The sequence below is a fragment of the Chaetomium fimeti genome (genome assembly GCF_033439085.1).
Source record: "Chaetomium fimeti strain CBS 168.71 chromosome Unknown B0H64scaffold_3, whole genome shotgun sequence".
NCBI classification, from domain to species: Eukaryota; Fungi; Ascomycota; class Sordariomycetes; order Sordariales; family Chaetomiaceae; genus Chaetomium; species Chaetomium fimeti.
Window position 1 is genome coordinate 3,748,206 of NW_026944331.1, and position 14,681 is coordinate 3,762,886.

Consider the following 14,681-nt stretch of genomic DNA (forward strand, 5'->3'; position numbering starts at 1 on the left):
TCCCCGAGCCGACCTTCCCGCGCGACCAAAGCGATTTTGCAGTGGTTTCCCTGCCCAGTGCTTCGCCCGCTGAAACCAGCCGTCGCAGCGCCTTTCCCATTTGGTGTCCGCCCGCATTTCCCCTTTGCGCAGGTCCTTCTAGGGAGTGATCAGCCCAGATTCCTCCCGAGTCGACCCATCGGCAAGCTGCCCGTCTCTTCCAGCCCCCGCCTGCAATCCAGACGACGAAACCTCGGGGTTGCCGAATCCAAGTTCGAGTTAACGTTAGTCTTTCGCCTGCCATTCTCCAACTCGGCATTTGCGACGCTCGGCGCTCCGTCGATCTGTCGCACGACAACTCGGCCCTTGCTCATCTCACCATCGCACTTCGACATTGTCGTCATCCCAACCAAAAAATAGGACGCATGTAGCGCCCGGCACAATGTCCATCGAAGCGATTGGCGCTGCGGCGCCCACCGTGGCCATGGACGTCGAACTGCCTGCCGTCAACTCCAAACCTGTCGCCCTGCACTCCCCGCCAGACAGTAACAATGCCGTTGACCCCGACGGTAGCGACTCGGAACTCAGCGATCTCGATGAAGTCGCCGGCAAGCTGGATGGTGTTCTTGGGGACGAGCTCAGGAACGAATATGAAGACGACGCCATGGGCGAGTCCCAAGACGAACCCAAGGACGAGCTCCAGGATGAACCCAAGGACAAGCCCCAGGAACCGCCCAATGTAGAGCCGGAGTCTGGACCAGAACCCCCGCCGGTGGAAGACATTGGCGAGGTTCTCCCCGACCACTGGTCCGGCGGCACCGTACCCGTGTTTAGGCCGACCATGAAGCAGTTCAAGGACTTCAAGCTCTTCGTATGTCGGCGCATCCCCGACCCCAACCCAATCCCAGGAATACACTAACAAGATCGAATCCAGATGGAGAAGGTCAACAAGTACGGCATGAAATCTGGCATCATCAAGATCATTGCGCCTGATGAGTGGAAGCAGTCTCTACCGCCGGTGGACGACTTGATCAAGCAAATCCGCGTTCGAGAGCCGATTAAGCAAGAAATCATGGGCTCTAACGGAACGTACCGGCAAGTCAATATCCTTCACCAGCGTTCCTACAACCTACCGCAATGGAGACGGCTCTGCGATCAAAGTGAACATCAGCCACCTGCGAGACGAGGCGAGCGCCGCGCAAACTCGGATAGAAAGGCTGCTACTAGGACTCGTGCTGCCGCCGAACCAAGCACCCGATCTGCTGCAACGTCGACTCCGCCCAAGAAGCGAAGGGGTGGGAGAGTCACGCGAAGATCGGCCAGAAACGCAAAGGAAGAGACCGAAGAGCCAGAGGACCGTCCGATGACGCCTGTATCACCGGCCCCCGAAAAGGAGGAGGTGCTAAAGTCCGTGGAAGAGGAACCGGGCGTCAAGGACGAGGATTGCGAAGAAGAAGAGGAGGATGGGCCTCCGGTGGTGCGAAGGATGGGATTTGCGAGGCAGTCAAAACAAAAAACCCAATCCGTGTCGGCTCGCCGGAAATACATGCGGCGCGAAGGCTCCGCCATGATCGATGAGGCTGCGTTTAAGGACTGGGATTACCAGATGGATGTTTCCGACTTCACGCCGGAACGCTGCGAGGAACTGGAGAAGACGTACTGGAAAACGTTGACGTACGCGCCACCGCTGTACGGAGCAGATCTTCCTGGCACTCTATTCGGCGATTCGGTCCAAAACTGGAACTTGAACAACTTACCCAATCTCTTGGACGTTCTCGGTACCAAGGTCCCTGGCGTCAACACCGCGTATCTCTACCTCGGTATGTGGAAGGCAACCTTTGCCTGGCATCTGGAGGATGTCGACCTTTACAGCATTAATTACCTCCATTTTGGCGCCCCGAAACAATGGTACAGCATCTCCCAGGCCGACGCCCGGAGGTTTGAAGCCGCCATGAAAAACATCTGGCCCACCGATGCAAAGGCCTGCGATCAGTTCCTCAGACACAAGGGGTTCCTCATATCCCCGTCACACCTGAAGCAGAATTACAATATCACAGTCAACAAATGCGTCTCGTACCCCGGCGAGTTTGTTGTCACGTACCCGTACGGCTACCATTCGGGTTACAATCTCGGCTACAACTGTGCCGAGGCCGTCAACTTCGCCTTGGACAGCTGGTTGCCGATGGGAAAGATCGCGAAGAAGTGCCAGTGCGCCCAGGCCCAGGACAGTGTTTGGGTCGATGTCTACGAAATAGAGCGCAAGCTCCGTGGAGAAGAGACCGAGTACGAAGAGACCGACGAAGATGACGAGGACGAGGACGACGATGACCAAGACACGGGTCTTCCGAGTCCTCCTTCGAGCCACACACTCAGAGTCAAAGCCCCGGGTCGGAAACGCAAGCGGGGTGCCAACGAGAAGGAGCCGCGGACCAAGACCAAGAAGATTCGCCTTCGTCTCAAGTCGCACGTCGAGCCGCCCTGCTGTCTTTGTCCCAGCGACATCCCAGGAGCCGAGATCATGCCCACGGACGATGGCCGCAAGGCCCATCGCATGTGTGCACTCTACCTACCCGAGACGTACATCGAAACGGTGGATGGCCAAGAGATCATCGCAAACATTGCCGCCATCGACAAGGCCCGCTTGGAGCTCAAGTGTCTCTACTGCCGCTCCAAAAAGGGCGCATGCTTCCAATGTTCTCAAAAGAAATGCCCGAGGTCTTACCACGCCACCTGTGCTGCAGCGGCAGGTGTCTTCGTGGAGGAAGAGGAAGTCCCAGTATTCGGGGAGGACGGGACCGAATACAAAGAGCAGGCATTCGAATTCAGCTGCCGCTTCCATCGGACCAAGAGAGACCGAAAAGCGGATGGAGATGCTCTGGAAAACAACGCTCAACTTCGCGCGGCCGCCAAGGCTCTCAAGAAGAACGACATATGCCAACTACAGTACTACCGTGGAGAAATATTTGCCGGTGTGGTGGCGGAGAACCGCCTCGACGAGGAGACATTCCTTCTCGACATCATTCCCAATGGGTATGTCGCCCGAGATGGGCTCTGTGGGCTTGAACTGACAATCAGCAGTGATCGGGTCGAAGTCGAATGGAAGTGGTTGCTTCTGCCCGACCCCGCAGACTTCCGTCTTCCCAAGGCATCGGCCAATGCTATCCCTATGCCGACCTGTAGGAAGGCGCAAAAAGAGATCAATGCTAAACGCGCCGTCGACGAAGCGCCTAGGAAGGACGACGAGTTTGCTCCTGGGTTTACTTGGGCCGAGTTTCACGCGGGCGACGTCATCAAGAATAAGACGCAGGTCAAGATCGACTTCACCAAGGAGAACCAGGTCTGGCATTACCTGGGCAAGACGTCTACCGAAGCAAAGGCCCAATATACCGAGGATCCGTCACGACCGTGGCACAATCCCAAGGGCAATTTCCTGGACACCATACCGAAACCGCCACCTCCGGTGCGAATGCCACTAGTCCCTCAGGTGAGACAACTAGTACCCGGAGCGTATCCGGGTTATCCGGGCTATCCGGCCGCCACTGGGGCGCCGTCAAGTACCGGAACCGGCAAGCAGGAGAAACCCTACGTCTACAAACCCCGGAAGCCGGTCGGGCCAAGTCCCGGTCAACATGCTGCTCAGTTTACCTCGCACACCTTCTCTGTCAACACACCTTCGCAGTCCCCAGCGTTGCGGCAGTTTCACAATTCTCAGGTGGCACCCCGGCCACAACCACAGCCAACTTTCCAGCATCATGTGTTTGCCCAACATCCCCAGCAACACATGCAACCGCAACAACAGCAGCAGCCTTCCTTGCAGGTGAAGCAATACCAGCCACCAGCATTGGATGCCCAACGCAAGAGTTCCTCGGCATTATATTCGCCGGATCGGTTTGCGCCCGTCGGAGGTAGTAATGGATTCCCGAAGCTTCCCGGCTTATCCTGGCCCCCTGCTCACATGAAATCAGGGCAATCTGTTCAGCCTCAGTCAAGAGCCTGGCCTTCGCCGGCAGGCGCGGCTGCTCCGATGACGTCGTCAGCCCTGAAATCTCCGAGCGTTAGCAACCCGCAGCCTGGAGGAGCAGGAGGACAGCCGTACGTCAGCGCGTACCAGAAGTACGCCTTTTTCCAGGTGAACCACAACAGGTAGGTCCTCTTCATGCTCTCGCATTGTAGAACAATACTAACGCGATGATAGGGATCCGTCAAAATACCGAACCCCCTACGGCCAGTGGGGCGGCTTCACAAACGGGTACGAAGGGAACCTCCGAGAGTTCCTGATCAAGACCCAAAAGGCTCTATCTGGAGGAGGCAGCAAAGGTCCGGTCAACCAGGTCCCTAATTCGCTGCTTCAACCGTTGCGGCCACGCCTCGATACTCCGTATGCGCAGATTCTCCCCCGGCCACCGGCCCAGACCTCGCGATCTCCGTCCCAAACCCCAGGGCCAAGCGCTCCTCAGGTGCCGCAGTATCATAACCACGGGTATCCAGCCCAACCTAGGAACGGCAATCAGGCCTTTGATATGAGGCATCCTAACGCAGGGCCGCTGCACCCTGCCAATCGACCGCAATACGGGGCGCCGCAGCCGCAACACGGGGGCCAACCGAGCCACCACGTTTGGCAAGCGGTACCACAAGCCCCTTCTCAGACATCATCACAGCCGGCGCACACCCCGGCGCAGGGGAAACCGCAGTTCGCAAAACAAAGCCATAGCCCAATTCCGTTGCCGCCATACGTGAGGCAGATGACTACAGTGTCACCAACTGGTCCCAAGCCGCCGACTCTGGGCCGAACCCCTGAGCAAGGGGGCCCACACCCTCCACCTGGGGACTCGTTCACGGCCCCACCAGCATCGACGCGACCCCAGCCAGGAGTCAGGGCAACCCCAGCGTCAGCCCCGAACATGCAGCCACACCAGAACCCGCCGCAGCAGGGTCCATGGACTCCGCCTGGTGGTGGCCAAGCGGGCTCAACAACAGCCCCTCAATGGATACCACAGGGTTCAATGCCGACTCCAAGCCCAACGACCCAGCAATCACAAAACGGCTCCGGTTGGGCGCCGCCACCACAATCTCAGTCACAGCCAGTGCCACAAGGGGCCGCTGCCTCCCCGACAGGAGCCGGCACCGAAGACAATTCGGCACTGGTAGAGAAGATGATGATGAATCTCAGGAGGGCGAGCCAAAATTTCGGCAAGGTGGAGCAGGGCAAGAGCTTGACTGAGCAGCCGAGCCAGGGGCAGGGCCAGGCTGAAACTCAGCCTTGAACGGTGCTGCAAGCCCGAGCTCGTTACTCTGAGTAATGATGTATTGTGCCAACGGTTTACATTCATGCGGTGGACACGGCGTCATTTTACGGTATGGTATGGCATGTCTGGTTTCGGCGATTCCGGCGTGGGATATATCCTTTTCCTTTTTGGGGGGCGGCAACGGGATGAATAATTAAGGGTTGGCCACCAAAGGCCAACTCCTATTCCTCGAGTATTTTTTGGTGTCATGCTAGCAGTGTATAGTACTGGTGGTGTAGACGAGCTTCACCTCGTGCATGCCTTCGGCTCGGCGGCACACCACGAGGAGACCATAGCAAATATTGTTAAGTTACACTCAAGATGCACCGCCCTCTGTGATCGTCCGAAGATTGTTCTGGCCGTCGGTTATATGTACTCATGACCAGGGAAGGCTGGTAGACTATTTTATGCCCTTCTCATGCAACCTCGACCACGGGGTCAGCTTGCAAGGGTGTTCCATCGCCAACCTTCCAACATATCAGTCGAGGAATAGACCCCAGATCCAGGACAAGCCGGAAAGTTAAAAGCAGATGTGGAACCCGACGACCTGCAACGGCTGCGGCGCGTGGGGCAAATCGGCCGAAGATGGAGGGCGGGGACTGGTGCCGGCTGGCTATGCGCGTTCAGGGGCTGCGGAATGTGACGTCAGCCGACGTCCACCGACACGAGCTTTTTGTCTTGATGTTGCGATTTCTTGGTTTTGGGGGGGAGGGATGGGCCGGTATAATTCACTGTCGTCATTCTAGATCCGAGTCAAGAGTTTAGTATTTGTAGGATGCAATATCCATCCCTGGGCGTCCGATGCATGCAACCGTCGCGAGTTAACTTCCGTCAAGCCTCACGAAAGTCGAAAACAAACAACTGTTAACGATCACGCTGTCTCTCCGCCCAAACCACTAACACTTATCACCGCCACCGACAAACCGACAACACCAAAACGCAATCTCACCAACAACGACCAAACCAATAAACACCCATAACACCCATATACCAAGAACACCCCCAAAAAACCAAAAAGCAATGCCCACCGCGCTCGGCCTAACAACCGACAAACCCGCCACCACCCACCAACCACCCCCCGGCGCCGGCCCGCACGTCTCGTCCTCCACCACCATGGGCGCCAACGCGCGGCTCGACACCATCTCGAAGCGCAACCACGCAGCCGCGCGCGAGATGGAGACGCTCCTCTGGCGCGCCCTCTGCGACGAGCCGGCCTCCCTGCGCGACTACCTCGCCCACGACTGCGTCATGATCAACCCGCTGCTGGCGCCGCGCGGGTCGTGCGAGCCGTTGTCTAAGGATACGACGCCCAGTGTGGTGGATGTGTTGCAGGCGGGGGCGGATGGCGGGAGGTTTAATGGGTTTCGGTTTTGGGGCGAGCCGTTGGTGGTGGAGGTGGATTTGATGGCGGTGGCGTTGGTGTATAAGATTAGTTTGTTTAGGCAGGGGCGGAAGGGGGGGGTGAGGGAGGTGGTGGCGAGCGTGAGTAGTACGTGGCGGCAGACGGCCGGGGCGGATTGGTTGTTGGTGCAGTTCCATGTGGCGTATGCGGATGATGAGGAGGAGTGAAGGGGTTGGTTAGGGTGAGAGGGGTTGAAGGGGAGGCGGGGGGTGGGGTGTGGTTGCTATCTAGGTATCTGGCCGGCATGGTAACGGGGAGATCTGAGAAAGACGGGTTTAATTGTGGTTGACTGGGTTTGGATGGTTGGTTGGTTAATTTGGGTGCAGCTTTTAGGTTTATGAGTTCCTCCATCGTCTTTAATGCAATGTATTGGTATTCACTTTATATCATGTTGGCAGTACTTTTATCAGGCTGATAATAAACCTTCTATTACCCTGCATACTCAGCTATTTAGCGGTGTTGGAAGTTGAAAGTGGGACATCATAATGGCATGCTAGGTATGGAACTCGAGGAAGTGGAGGATGTCGGCTTTTCTGTGTCAAACGTTGTATGTTACCCAATACGCTGTTGAAAGTTGAGAAACTCCTCAGGGGCATCAGGGGAGTCCCTGGACCCATGATCCCTTATGCCAGTTATACACAATGGCAGACACAACGAGTGATTGACGCGGGGCAAATCGAACTCCTGTCTATCGTATTCCACAGATTTCAATACTCCCAAGGAAGTTTAGCTGACTAGTCATATCATCGTAATTTCATTATTGATTTTGTCACGGCCCTAGACGCAAACTTATCGCCCACTACTAAGTTGTTGGCGTCACCATAGACCTCCCCTTAGCAGCAGAGTCATTGCTATCAACAAGAATGGACACAACTTCCCTTCAGGTGAATAATGGAGTTGATGGAGATAACTGAATGGCCCGTTCCCTACCACTCGCGGTAGCCAAGAATGGTCGCTCGTTCTGTTGAGCCTTGTGACCAAATAAACGGGATTGTGATTTTCTTGCCTAACGTACTCGGGTTTAGTGTGTTGGGAGTGTTGGTCTCGACGTCTATGAGAAGAGCCTCATAACAAGCGTAAGAATGCATGCTAAGAGGTCGGTGTGCTGCCAGCTCGTCGAACCATGGGGGCTGAGTCAACATTTGCGCTCTTACCAACGCCAAATACGTCAAGGGGTGAGCTACAAAACCCCCCAACGAAGCTGGTGCCACCTGTCACAGAGCCACCCAAGGTTACTTAGGTAAAAGGAGTAAGCAGCTTGTGGTACAGTCGTTGGGTTTGCCCGTCTCCGGTGATCCGTAACACTTGATGAAGGCAATGATCCGGTGGGAAAGCAAGGACAGCGGCTTTGTGTGTGACTCTAGGCTATAAATGGTGCCATATCATGATTTCAAGCCGAGATACAAGATCAGGAGCTGTGAAACAAAACAATTGGACATCGTGATGCGGGTCACTGTGCTGTGTAACCGTGACATCGATGGCCTCGCCATGGGGCAAAGAACCTTATGTCTACGTTCCCCTGGACCGGAGCTTGGGTTACATTGATTCATCCGCGTCTCTTTGAGAGCCTATGGTGAAGGCACGATATCTTTTCCGCGGAAGGCGTCTCTTGAAGCCATGTGTAGTTGGTTTGAAAACAGCACTTGCCCGTCTAATACTGTCGACTTGACCATGTGTTACAGTAGCAAGACTAGGCGCCTTCCCAGCGTGAAACATGACAAAACCCGATGACACCCAGATTCAGGCTGAACGCTGCATGTATGTGGCCATGGGACTACCCGTGAAGGAACCTCCACCCGAACGGTTGGTCGGCACTACGGTGTCGGTACGTCCCTCTAAGTGCCGTAACCGTACTAGGCTATCACGATTGTCTCACCTCACAACGGGAGTCTGCGGTGAGAGGTTGGAGGGATGTACCACGGACGGCGGGACCGCTACCCCCTGATGTAAGCTTCTCCGTGACTGCAGGAGATCGCCGAGCTAGCACTGGCGAACGGGCCGTGTCGCCATTCTTCTTGTCGGTAACGGATGGTACTAAGATCTTCAGGGGTAGCGTAACGTAGACAGGTCGATGGCAAGGCGCCATGTGGATGGGCCCTGTCACCGTCGTGGTGCATATTCAATTTGCATCAAACGGTTTTGATTCACCCAGACTGACGGGACTGTCTTCCTTTGTCCACAGCATGGAAGATTCAATTTCGAGTTCAGGAACCGAACGTCAAACAGAGGGGCATGGCTGTCCAACCCCGAACTCTCCCCCTTCTCACGTGAGTGAGCCCACAACCACATGTCAGAGAGGTCCATATACGGGACGGAGGCTGCCAACAACAAGACGGATTGAAAAAGAAATGCTATCGGAAAACGGCCACTCCGCCACATTGATGCTTTGGCAAACTTCGCCGAACTCGGAAGGCCTTGTCCGACAATCCTCGGACTCTTGCCTATGCTGGCGGGGTCCGCCACAAACTGACTAGGGTACCGATCTGTCCAGAGGGCCATGCCGAGGTTGCTCTCAACGGCCAATCTTGGCACGGGGAGACCTCCCGCTGTCGCTTTGGGGCGCATGGGGAAAAGTAAAGTTTGGGTTGAGTGGGTGGATGGAGTGATGCCTGTGGGTGGCCGGGTGGGCCGATTGGCGGCTTGGGCGGCAGACGATGGGAGGCTGCGCTAGGCTGGGAATGGAACGCCTCGGATCAGCCATCGAGAACTGCAAGGGAGAAAAGAGGACGTTGCTGTCTGGAGGGCACCCGATTTGCTTGTGTTTGTGAGATCCTTTTCAACCGACTCTTAACAACCAACCCCCGTGGTTTTCTCCTTGCAGAGCTGAATCGATCTGGACTTCCATGGGGGGACAGCGAGCTGGAACTCTGCAGGTCCACCGAGACCCTCCGTCAGCGACGAAGGGAAAGAAAGGAGGGGCCTGAAGCAAGCTGCAGTGGACGTGCTTCTGAAGCGGCACACTGGGAATCGAATGGGAAAGTCCCAACATTCCCTGCACTGTTGCATTTGTGGGATGCACGCATGCTCCCGCTGGGCTGGGCGCGACCGGGTTCCTTTCACTCCTTCCTTTTTTGATACTTCTGACAATCCCCGCCTTCCCGGCAGGCAAACGTGTCAGGTGTTGGGGAAGTCTGCTTGCTCAACATCCATCGATGCATCATTATTGGATAGACTGGCACTGCAAGGTCCTCCTTGATTGTCATGGTTGGGACAAAGTACCGCGGCGTGCGCGGTTGGGAGACGCGCTCACGCGTCCCGCGTGCTGAGCAGCAAGGACACCCGAGGTTGGGAAATGGAAATGGCAGTGTTATTTTCATACCACCGCCCGGACCTGCGACCATCGCGGACGATGAGACACAAGGAGACAGGACAAGGCAAAATCAGCCAACTTCTCCGCCTGTGACAAAGCTGGAAAAGATAATCAGTCAGAGATGGCAGGCCATGGTGTTTGTTTCACTTGAAATAACTCGCACGTGTTGGGCATGGATGGATCGAGCCTGGGCCGCTGGGCGACCTGTGGTGGGCCATTTGTCGCGTGCTCATCTGCTGATGGGGACATCCATGGACCACTTGGAAGAGGGCTGCGGCTGAGAAAGGGCTGGTGGTTCGCCTTGACTTGTGCTTGCCTTTTTTAGACATTCATCCCGAATGCGAATCAGCAGCTTAGCGCTTGGTATTGATAGAGTTGTACCAACCGGGAAGGCGATGGGTGCATGGCGTATGACATGTGAAGATGCCGCGCCGGAGGGCAGAGATACTTCGGGCCAGCATGCAGACGGGAGGACTATCTTGGGGATGTATGTACCTAAGGCATATCGCTTCGGTGCTCGACGATTGCTTTGTTTATGCCGACTTCTCAAATTCCATGCGAGTATAGAAAACAGTGGCAACTACCTGACACGACGATCGGAGATCGAATTCCCCTTCACAACCGGGGATGTCGTCCGTGGTGGTGATCTTACATAACCGGCGTTTCTCAGGTCGGAGGAGCGAGACCGATGTTCAGAAAAGCCGGACAACTCCGGACCGGGCACTTTCCCCGCAATCATTGGGCAACCCCCACGCAGGGGTCTGGCTCCTTCCCCGATTGCCTCGCTCGGAACCGAACGAACGAACCATCAACGGCAATTCGGAAAGAGCAATCAGATAGGCGCAAAGCAAAGCGACCTATCTCTATAGCCGAGCCTAGGCATGGTTCTGAAGGATGGCATGAAAGCAACCTACCTCGGGAGTTTGCTGCCTATCTGAGATGCCTACCGAGTAGGAATTAGCTAGGCTGTTTGTTGGCTCTTACACTACTCTTATCAACAGTGGAAATGGAAACCAGCCAGCAAGGGGCCTTCGGAACCCACCGACATGCGACAAGTCGGCTGCTGGGCCACTCTCCCACTTTGATGATAAGCTTGAAATCCTCCGGGAACCCGCCAAGATAGCCAAACCCGCCTCCCCAGACTGGGCCGGGGCATCCGACAGGGGGTTATGGCCAAGCTTTTCCAGGTCAGGAAGCTGGCAAGAGATTCCAAGCACTGCCAAGATGGTTTGGCTTGGCTGCCGGACGGCCGGCGAATGAGGGCGGGCCCAGACTCTGTCAAACGTTGTTCTTCCCTCCTCCATCTTCGGCCCATTCTCCCCAGATGGCAACTTGTGGCCGCTGGGCTGCCGGTGAGGTCGACGCGTTGCGTCGCAGGCAATCGCTAACTTAGCGGCACCGGGATACCGCCGACTTGGCCTATCCCTCCATTTGATGCGCCAGTGTGCGCTTACCGACATTGCCTGCCCTGGGCGAGGAGCCCTCTGCGATGCAGTGGAACGGGAACCAGGGCGGTCACTTGTTGTCGTCAAACCGCGCATACCAGCAACACAGCATGGGCGTCAATCATCAATCAGTGTGCTAAAAAAGAATACGAAACGAGCCCGTTCCGTATCAACAGAAAGATCAACAGTTCGCGGGTCATCTCATCCTCCTCGTGTCACAACGTCATCACAGACACGCCATTCGGACTGTTCGTTCAACTGACGACTTGACGTGCGGACCAAGCATCGGGGTGGCGTTGCTAGGTAGTTACCTGCATCGCCCGCACGAAGAAGGCGCCAAACCAAGATCTGGGGCACCGGCTTGGCACTATTTTAGCCTGCCCAGTCGTGCCAGTTCGTTTTGGCAAATGGAATCTCCGAACTGAAGGTCCAGGGTGTTTCTTGTTATTGGCCCCTCATGTTGCCGGCGCCAACCAAACTGGGAGACCGACACGGAGACACACAGCGGCGATCATGGGCCCGTTCTGTTCGATATGGACTTTCTGGTTATTGGATTGCTGGTTCGAACGGCTCGACGGATGGTTGGACTCCCTGTTGGGATGAGCTGACGCACAAATCACGGGCGCGGCCGTTACCCCCTTCCTCACAACCCAAGTCCGTTGCAACCACTGAGCCACTCACAATCGCCTGCCGGTTCCGTCATTGCCCCTCCTCCGCATGTTGCATGCTTGCTGGTACTGACGACGCGCCCCCTCCCCTCCCCATCCGCCACCCGACTGTGAGTGAACATGTGCTCACAGTCTCGCCCCTCCCGGCCCTGCTGGGTCGACTTGGCTGCAAAAGGCTGTCGAGTTATTGGCCGCCTGTTCGAGCTCCTTCTCCATTGAGGGCCTTCCTTGTCAGATTCGCCGTCCCTCGAGACTGCATACCTCGCGCTTTAACTCCTTCGGTGAGGCTTCTAGCCACTTTCTGTGCTTGCCGGCTGAACACGGTCAAGGTCTCGTTTGCCCAATGCCCTTCTTCTCTTGGCTGGAACCTCACCCTCCCGTGCCGCTGGATCCTGCCCCGTCACTTTCCCCGGACGCTTGAACCCCCCCCTCGTCTCTCGTTCAGAGGCCCCGCAGATACGGACCCTGGAAGCGGTGCATGTAACCAGACCCGGGGGGGACGACACGAGGGAGCCGCAACATCGTTTGCGACCCAGTGTTACCCTTTATTAAAGTCCCCCTCCCTCCCCCCTCACGTCCCGTCTTGCTCTCCCTTTCGTCGTCAGTCCTTCCCCCAAAACAGCATCCTTCACCATGTCATCAGACGAAAAAGTGGACGTGGGCTCCCACTCTCCCGAAAAGGAGACGGCGCCTCCGGCCTTCTCGGCCGTAGCCCATGGCGAGGTTCGGCCGCGCGATGAGGAGGACTTCCTGACCCGGAATGGCCTCAACCTTCGGTCGTTCCAGAAGCGCGACATTGGCGGAGGCTCCATCGACTCGCTCGACCGCTCCATGTCGACGCGCCACATGCACATGATCTCCATCGGTGGTTCTATCGGCGCCGGTTTCTTCGTCGGTTCCGGCAAGGCGCTCGCTGACGGCGGTCCTGGCTCGCTATTCATTGACTTCCTCATCATCGGAGTCATGATGTTCAACACGGTTTATGCTCTCGGCGAACTCGCTGTCATGTACCCCGTCTCTGGTGGCTTCTACACGTACTCGACCCGCTTTATCGACCCCTCTTGGGGTTTCGCCATGGGCTGGAACTATGTCATGCAATGGGCCGTCGTCCTTCCACTCGAACTGACGGTTTGTGCAATGACGATACAGTACTGGAACAAGGAAATTAGCGTCGGTAAGTACATCTTCCCAGGAGTTGGCCCCCAGGCCGTTCTGGCGCTGACTCGACACTTTTTAGCCGTCTGGATCACCGTATTTTTGGTTGCCATCCTCTTCATCAACATCTTTGGCGCCCTTGGCTACGCCGAAGAGGAGTTTTGGTCGTCGGTGCTCAAGCTGGCAGCGATCATCATTTTCATGATCACCGCATTCGTCCTGGTCCTCGGCGGCGGTCCTGAAGGCAGTGCCTATGACGAATACGTGGGCGCGCGTACTTGGTACGATCCTGGTGCCTTCGCCAACGGCTTCCGCGGTTTCTGCAGCGTCTTCGTAACGGCCGCCTTTTCCTTCTCCGGAACCGAACTCGTCGGCCTCGCCGCGGCCGAGGCCAAGAACCCCCTCAAGTCTCTCCCCGGTGCCATCAAGCAGGTTTTCTGGCGCATCACCCTCTTCTACATCTTGGGTTTGTTTTTCGTCGGCCTGCTGATCCCGCACAACGACACGAGCCTCCTGGGTAACCCCGATGTCGCCTACGCTGACGTCGCCGCCTCGCCCTTCGTGCTCGTCGGCAAGTACGCCAACCTCAACGGCTATGACTCGTTCATGAACGTCATCATCTTGGTTTCGGTCCTGTCCATCGGCGTATCCGCCGTCTACGGCGGCTCCCGCACGCTCACTGCCCTCGCCCAGCAGGGTTACGCCCCCAGGATCTTCTCCTACATTGACCGCTCCGGCCGCCCGCTCGTCTCGGTCCTCTTCATCTGCGTCTTCGCCCCGCTGGCCTACGTCAACCTCGACACCGAGGGCCCGGTCGTCTTTGACTGGCTGCTCGCCCTGTCCGGCCTTGCCGCCCTCTTCACCTGGGGCTCCATCTGCCTGGCCCACATTCGTTTCCGCACCGCCTGGCGCCAGCAGGGCCACACCCTCGACGAGATCCCGTTCCGCGCCCTCGGCGGTGTCTACGGCTCATACATCGGCCTTGGCCTCAACATCCTCTGCCTCATCGCTCAGGTAAGAACCAACCCCCCCCCCCACCCCAACCCCCCCACAAACCGCTCCTCTTTGAACCCCACCCGATCCTAACCCCCTCCTCACAGCTCTACGTCTCCATCTGCCCCGTCAAGGGCGGCTTCAACGACGCCGAGGGCTTCTTCAAGTCGTACCTGGCCATGCCCGTCGTCATCGTCTTCTGGATCGGCGGCTTCCTCTGGAAGCGCACCGGCTGGCTGCGCACCGACCAGATCGACCTCGACACGGGCCGCCGCGACCTCGACTGGGACGCCATCCACGCCGACCGCGCCAAGGTCGCCGCCATGCCCTCGTGGAAGCGCACGTTCTATACGCTGTTTGTTTAGATCTTTTTGTTGTTTGTTGTTGTTAATGCGTGGCTGGGGTCTGGGTTTTGTTGTTGTTCGTGTATATGGGAAAGGTCCT

At 56.8% G+C, this 14,681-nt stretch overlaps 4 protein-coding genes across 4 annotated transcripts; 3 read left to right on the top strand and 1 right to left on the bottom strand.

Moving 5' to 3' along the window:
• Positions 1-421: 421 nt before the first annotated feature.
• On the top strand, positions 422-5,243 carry B0H64DRAFT_373125 (uncharacterized protein; the record flags this gene model as incomplete). Its single annotated transcript, XM_062802266.1, has 4 exons — positions 422-850; positions 914-3,009; positions 3,058-4,122; positions 4,175-5,243. 4 exons carry the CDS (start codon positions 422-424, stop codon positions 5,241-5,243), a joined length of 4,659 nt encoding a protein of 1,552 aa, XP_062661339.1.
• Positions 5,244-5,980: 737 nt separating this feature from the next.
• Positions 5,981-7,105, top strand: B0H64DRAFT_393171 (uncharacterized protein). The gene has a single exon (XM_062803617.1). It carries the CDS (start codon positions 6,285-6,287, stop codon positions 6,831-6,833), a length of 549 nt encoding a protein of 182 aa, XP_062661340.1. The 5' UTR covers positions 5,981-6,284; the 3' UTR covers positions 6,834-7,105.
• A 1,583-nt stretch (positions 7,106-8,688) lies between these two features.
• Positions 8,689-9,546, bottom strand: B0H64DRAFT_132353 (uncharacterized protein). Its single transcript, XM_062798143.1, has one exon. It carries the CDS (start codon positions 9,229-9,231, stop codon positions 8,767-8,769), a length of 465 nt encoding a protein of 154 aa, XP_062661341.1. The 5' UTR covers positions 9,232-9,546; the 3' UTR covers positions 8,689-8,766.
• Positions 9,547-12,722: 3,176 nt separating this feature from the next.
• B0H64DRAFT_441256 (amino acid permease/ SLC12A domain-containing protein) lies at positions 12,723-14,602 on the top strand (the record flags this gene model as incomplete). Its single annotated transcript, XM_062806554.1, has 3 exons — positions 12,723-13,263; positions 13,327-14,258; positions 14,345-14,602. 3 exons carry the CDS (start codon positions 12,723-12,725, stop codon positions 14,600-14,602), a joined length of 1,731 nt encoding a protein of 576 aa, XP_062661342.1.
• Between the last annotated feature and the right edge of the window lie 79 nt (positions 14,603-14,681).

Coding starts and splice junctions, on each gene's coding strand:
- B0H64DRAFT_132353 (XM_062798143.1), bottom strand. CDS start 9,231: ATGCGCCCCAAAGCGACAGCGGGAGGTCTCCCCGTGCCAAGATTGGCC.
- B0H64DRAFT_393171 (XM_062803617.1), top strand. CDS start 6,285: ATGCCCACCGCGCTCGGCCTAACAACCGACAAACCCGCCACCACCCAC.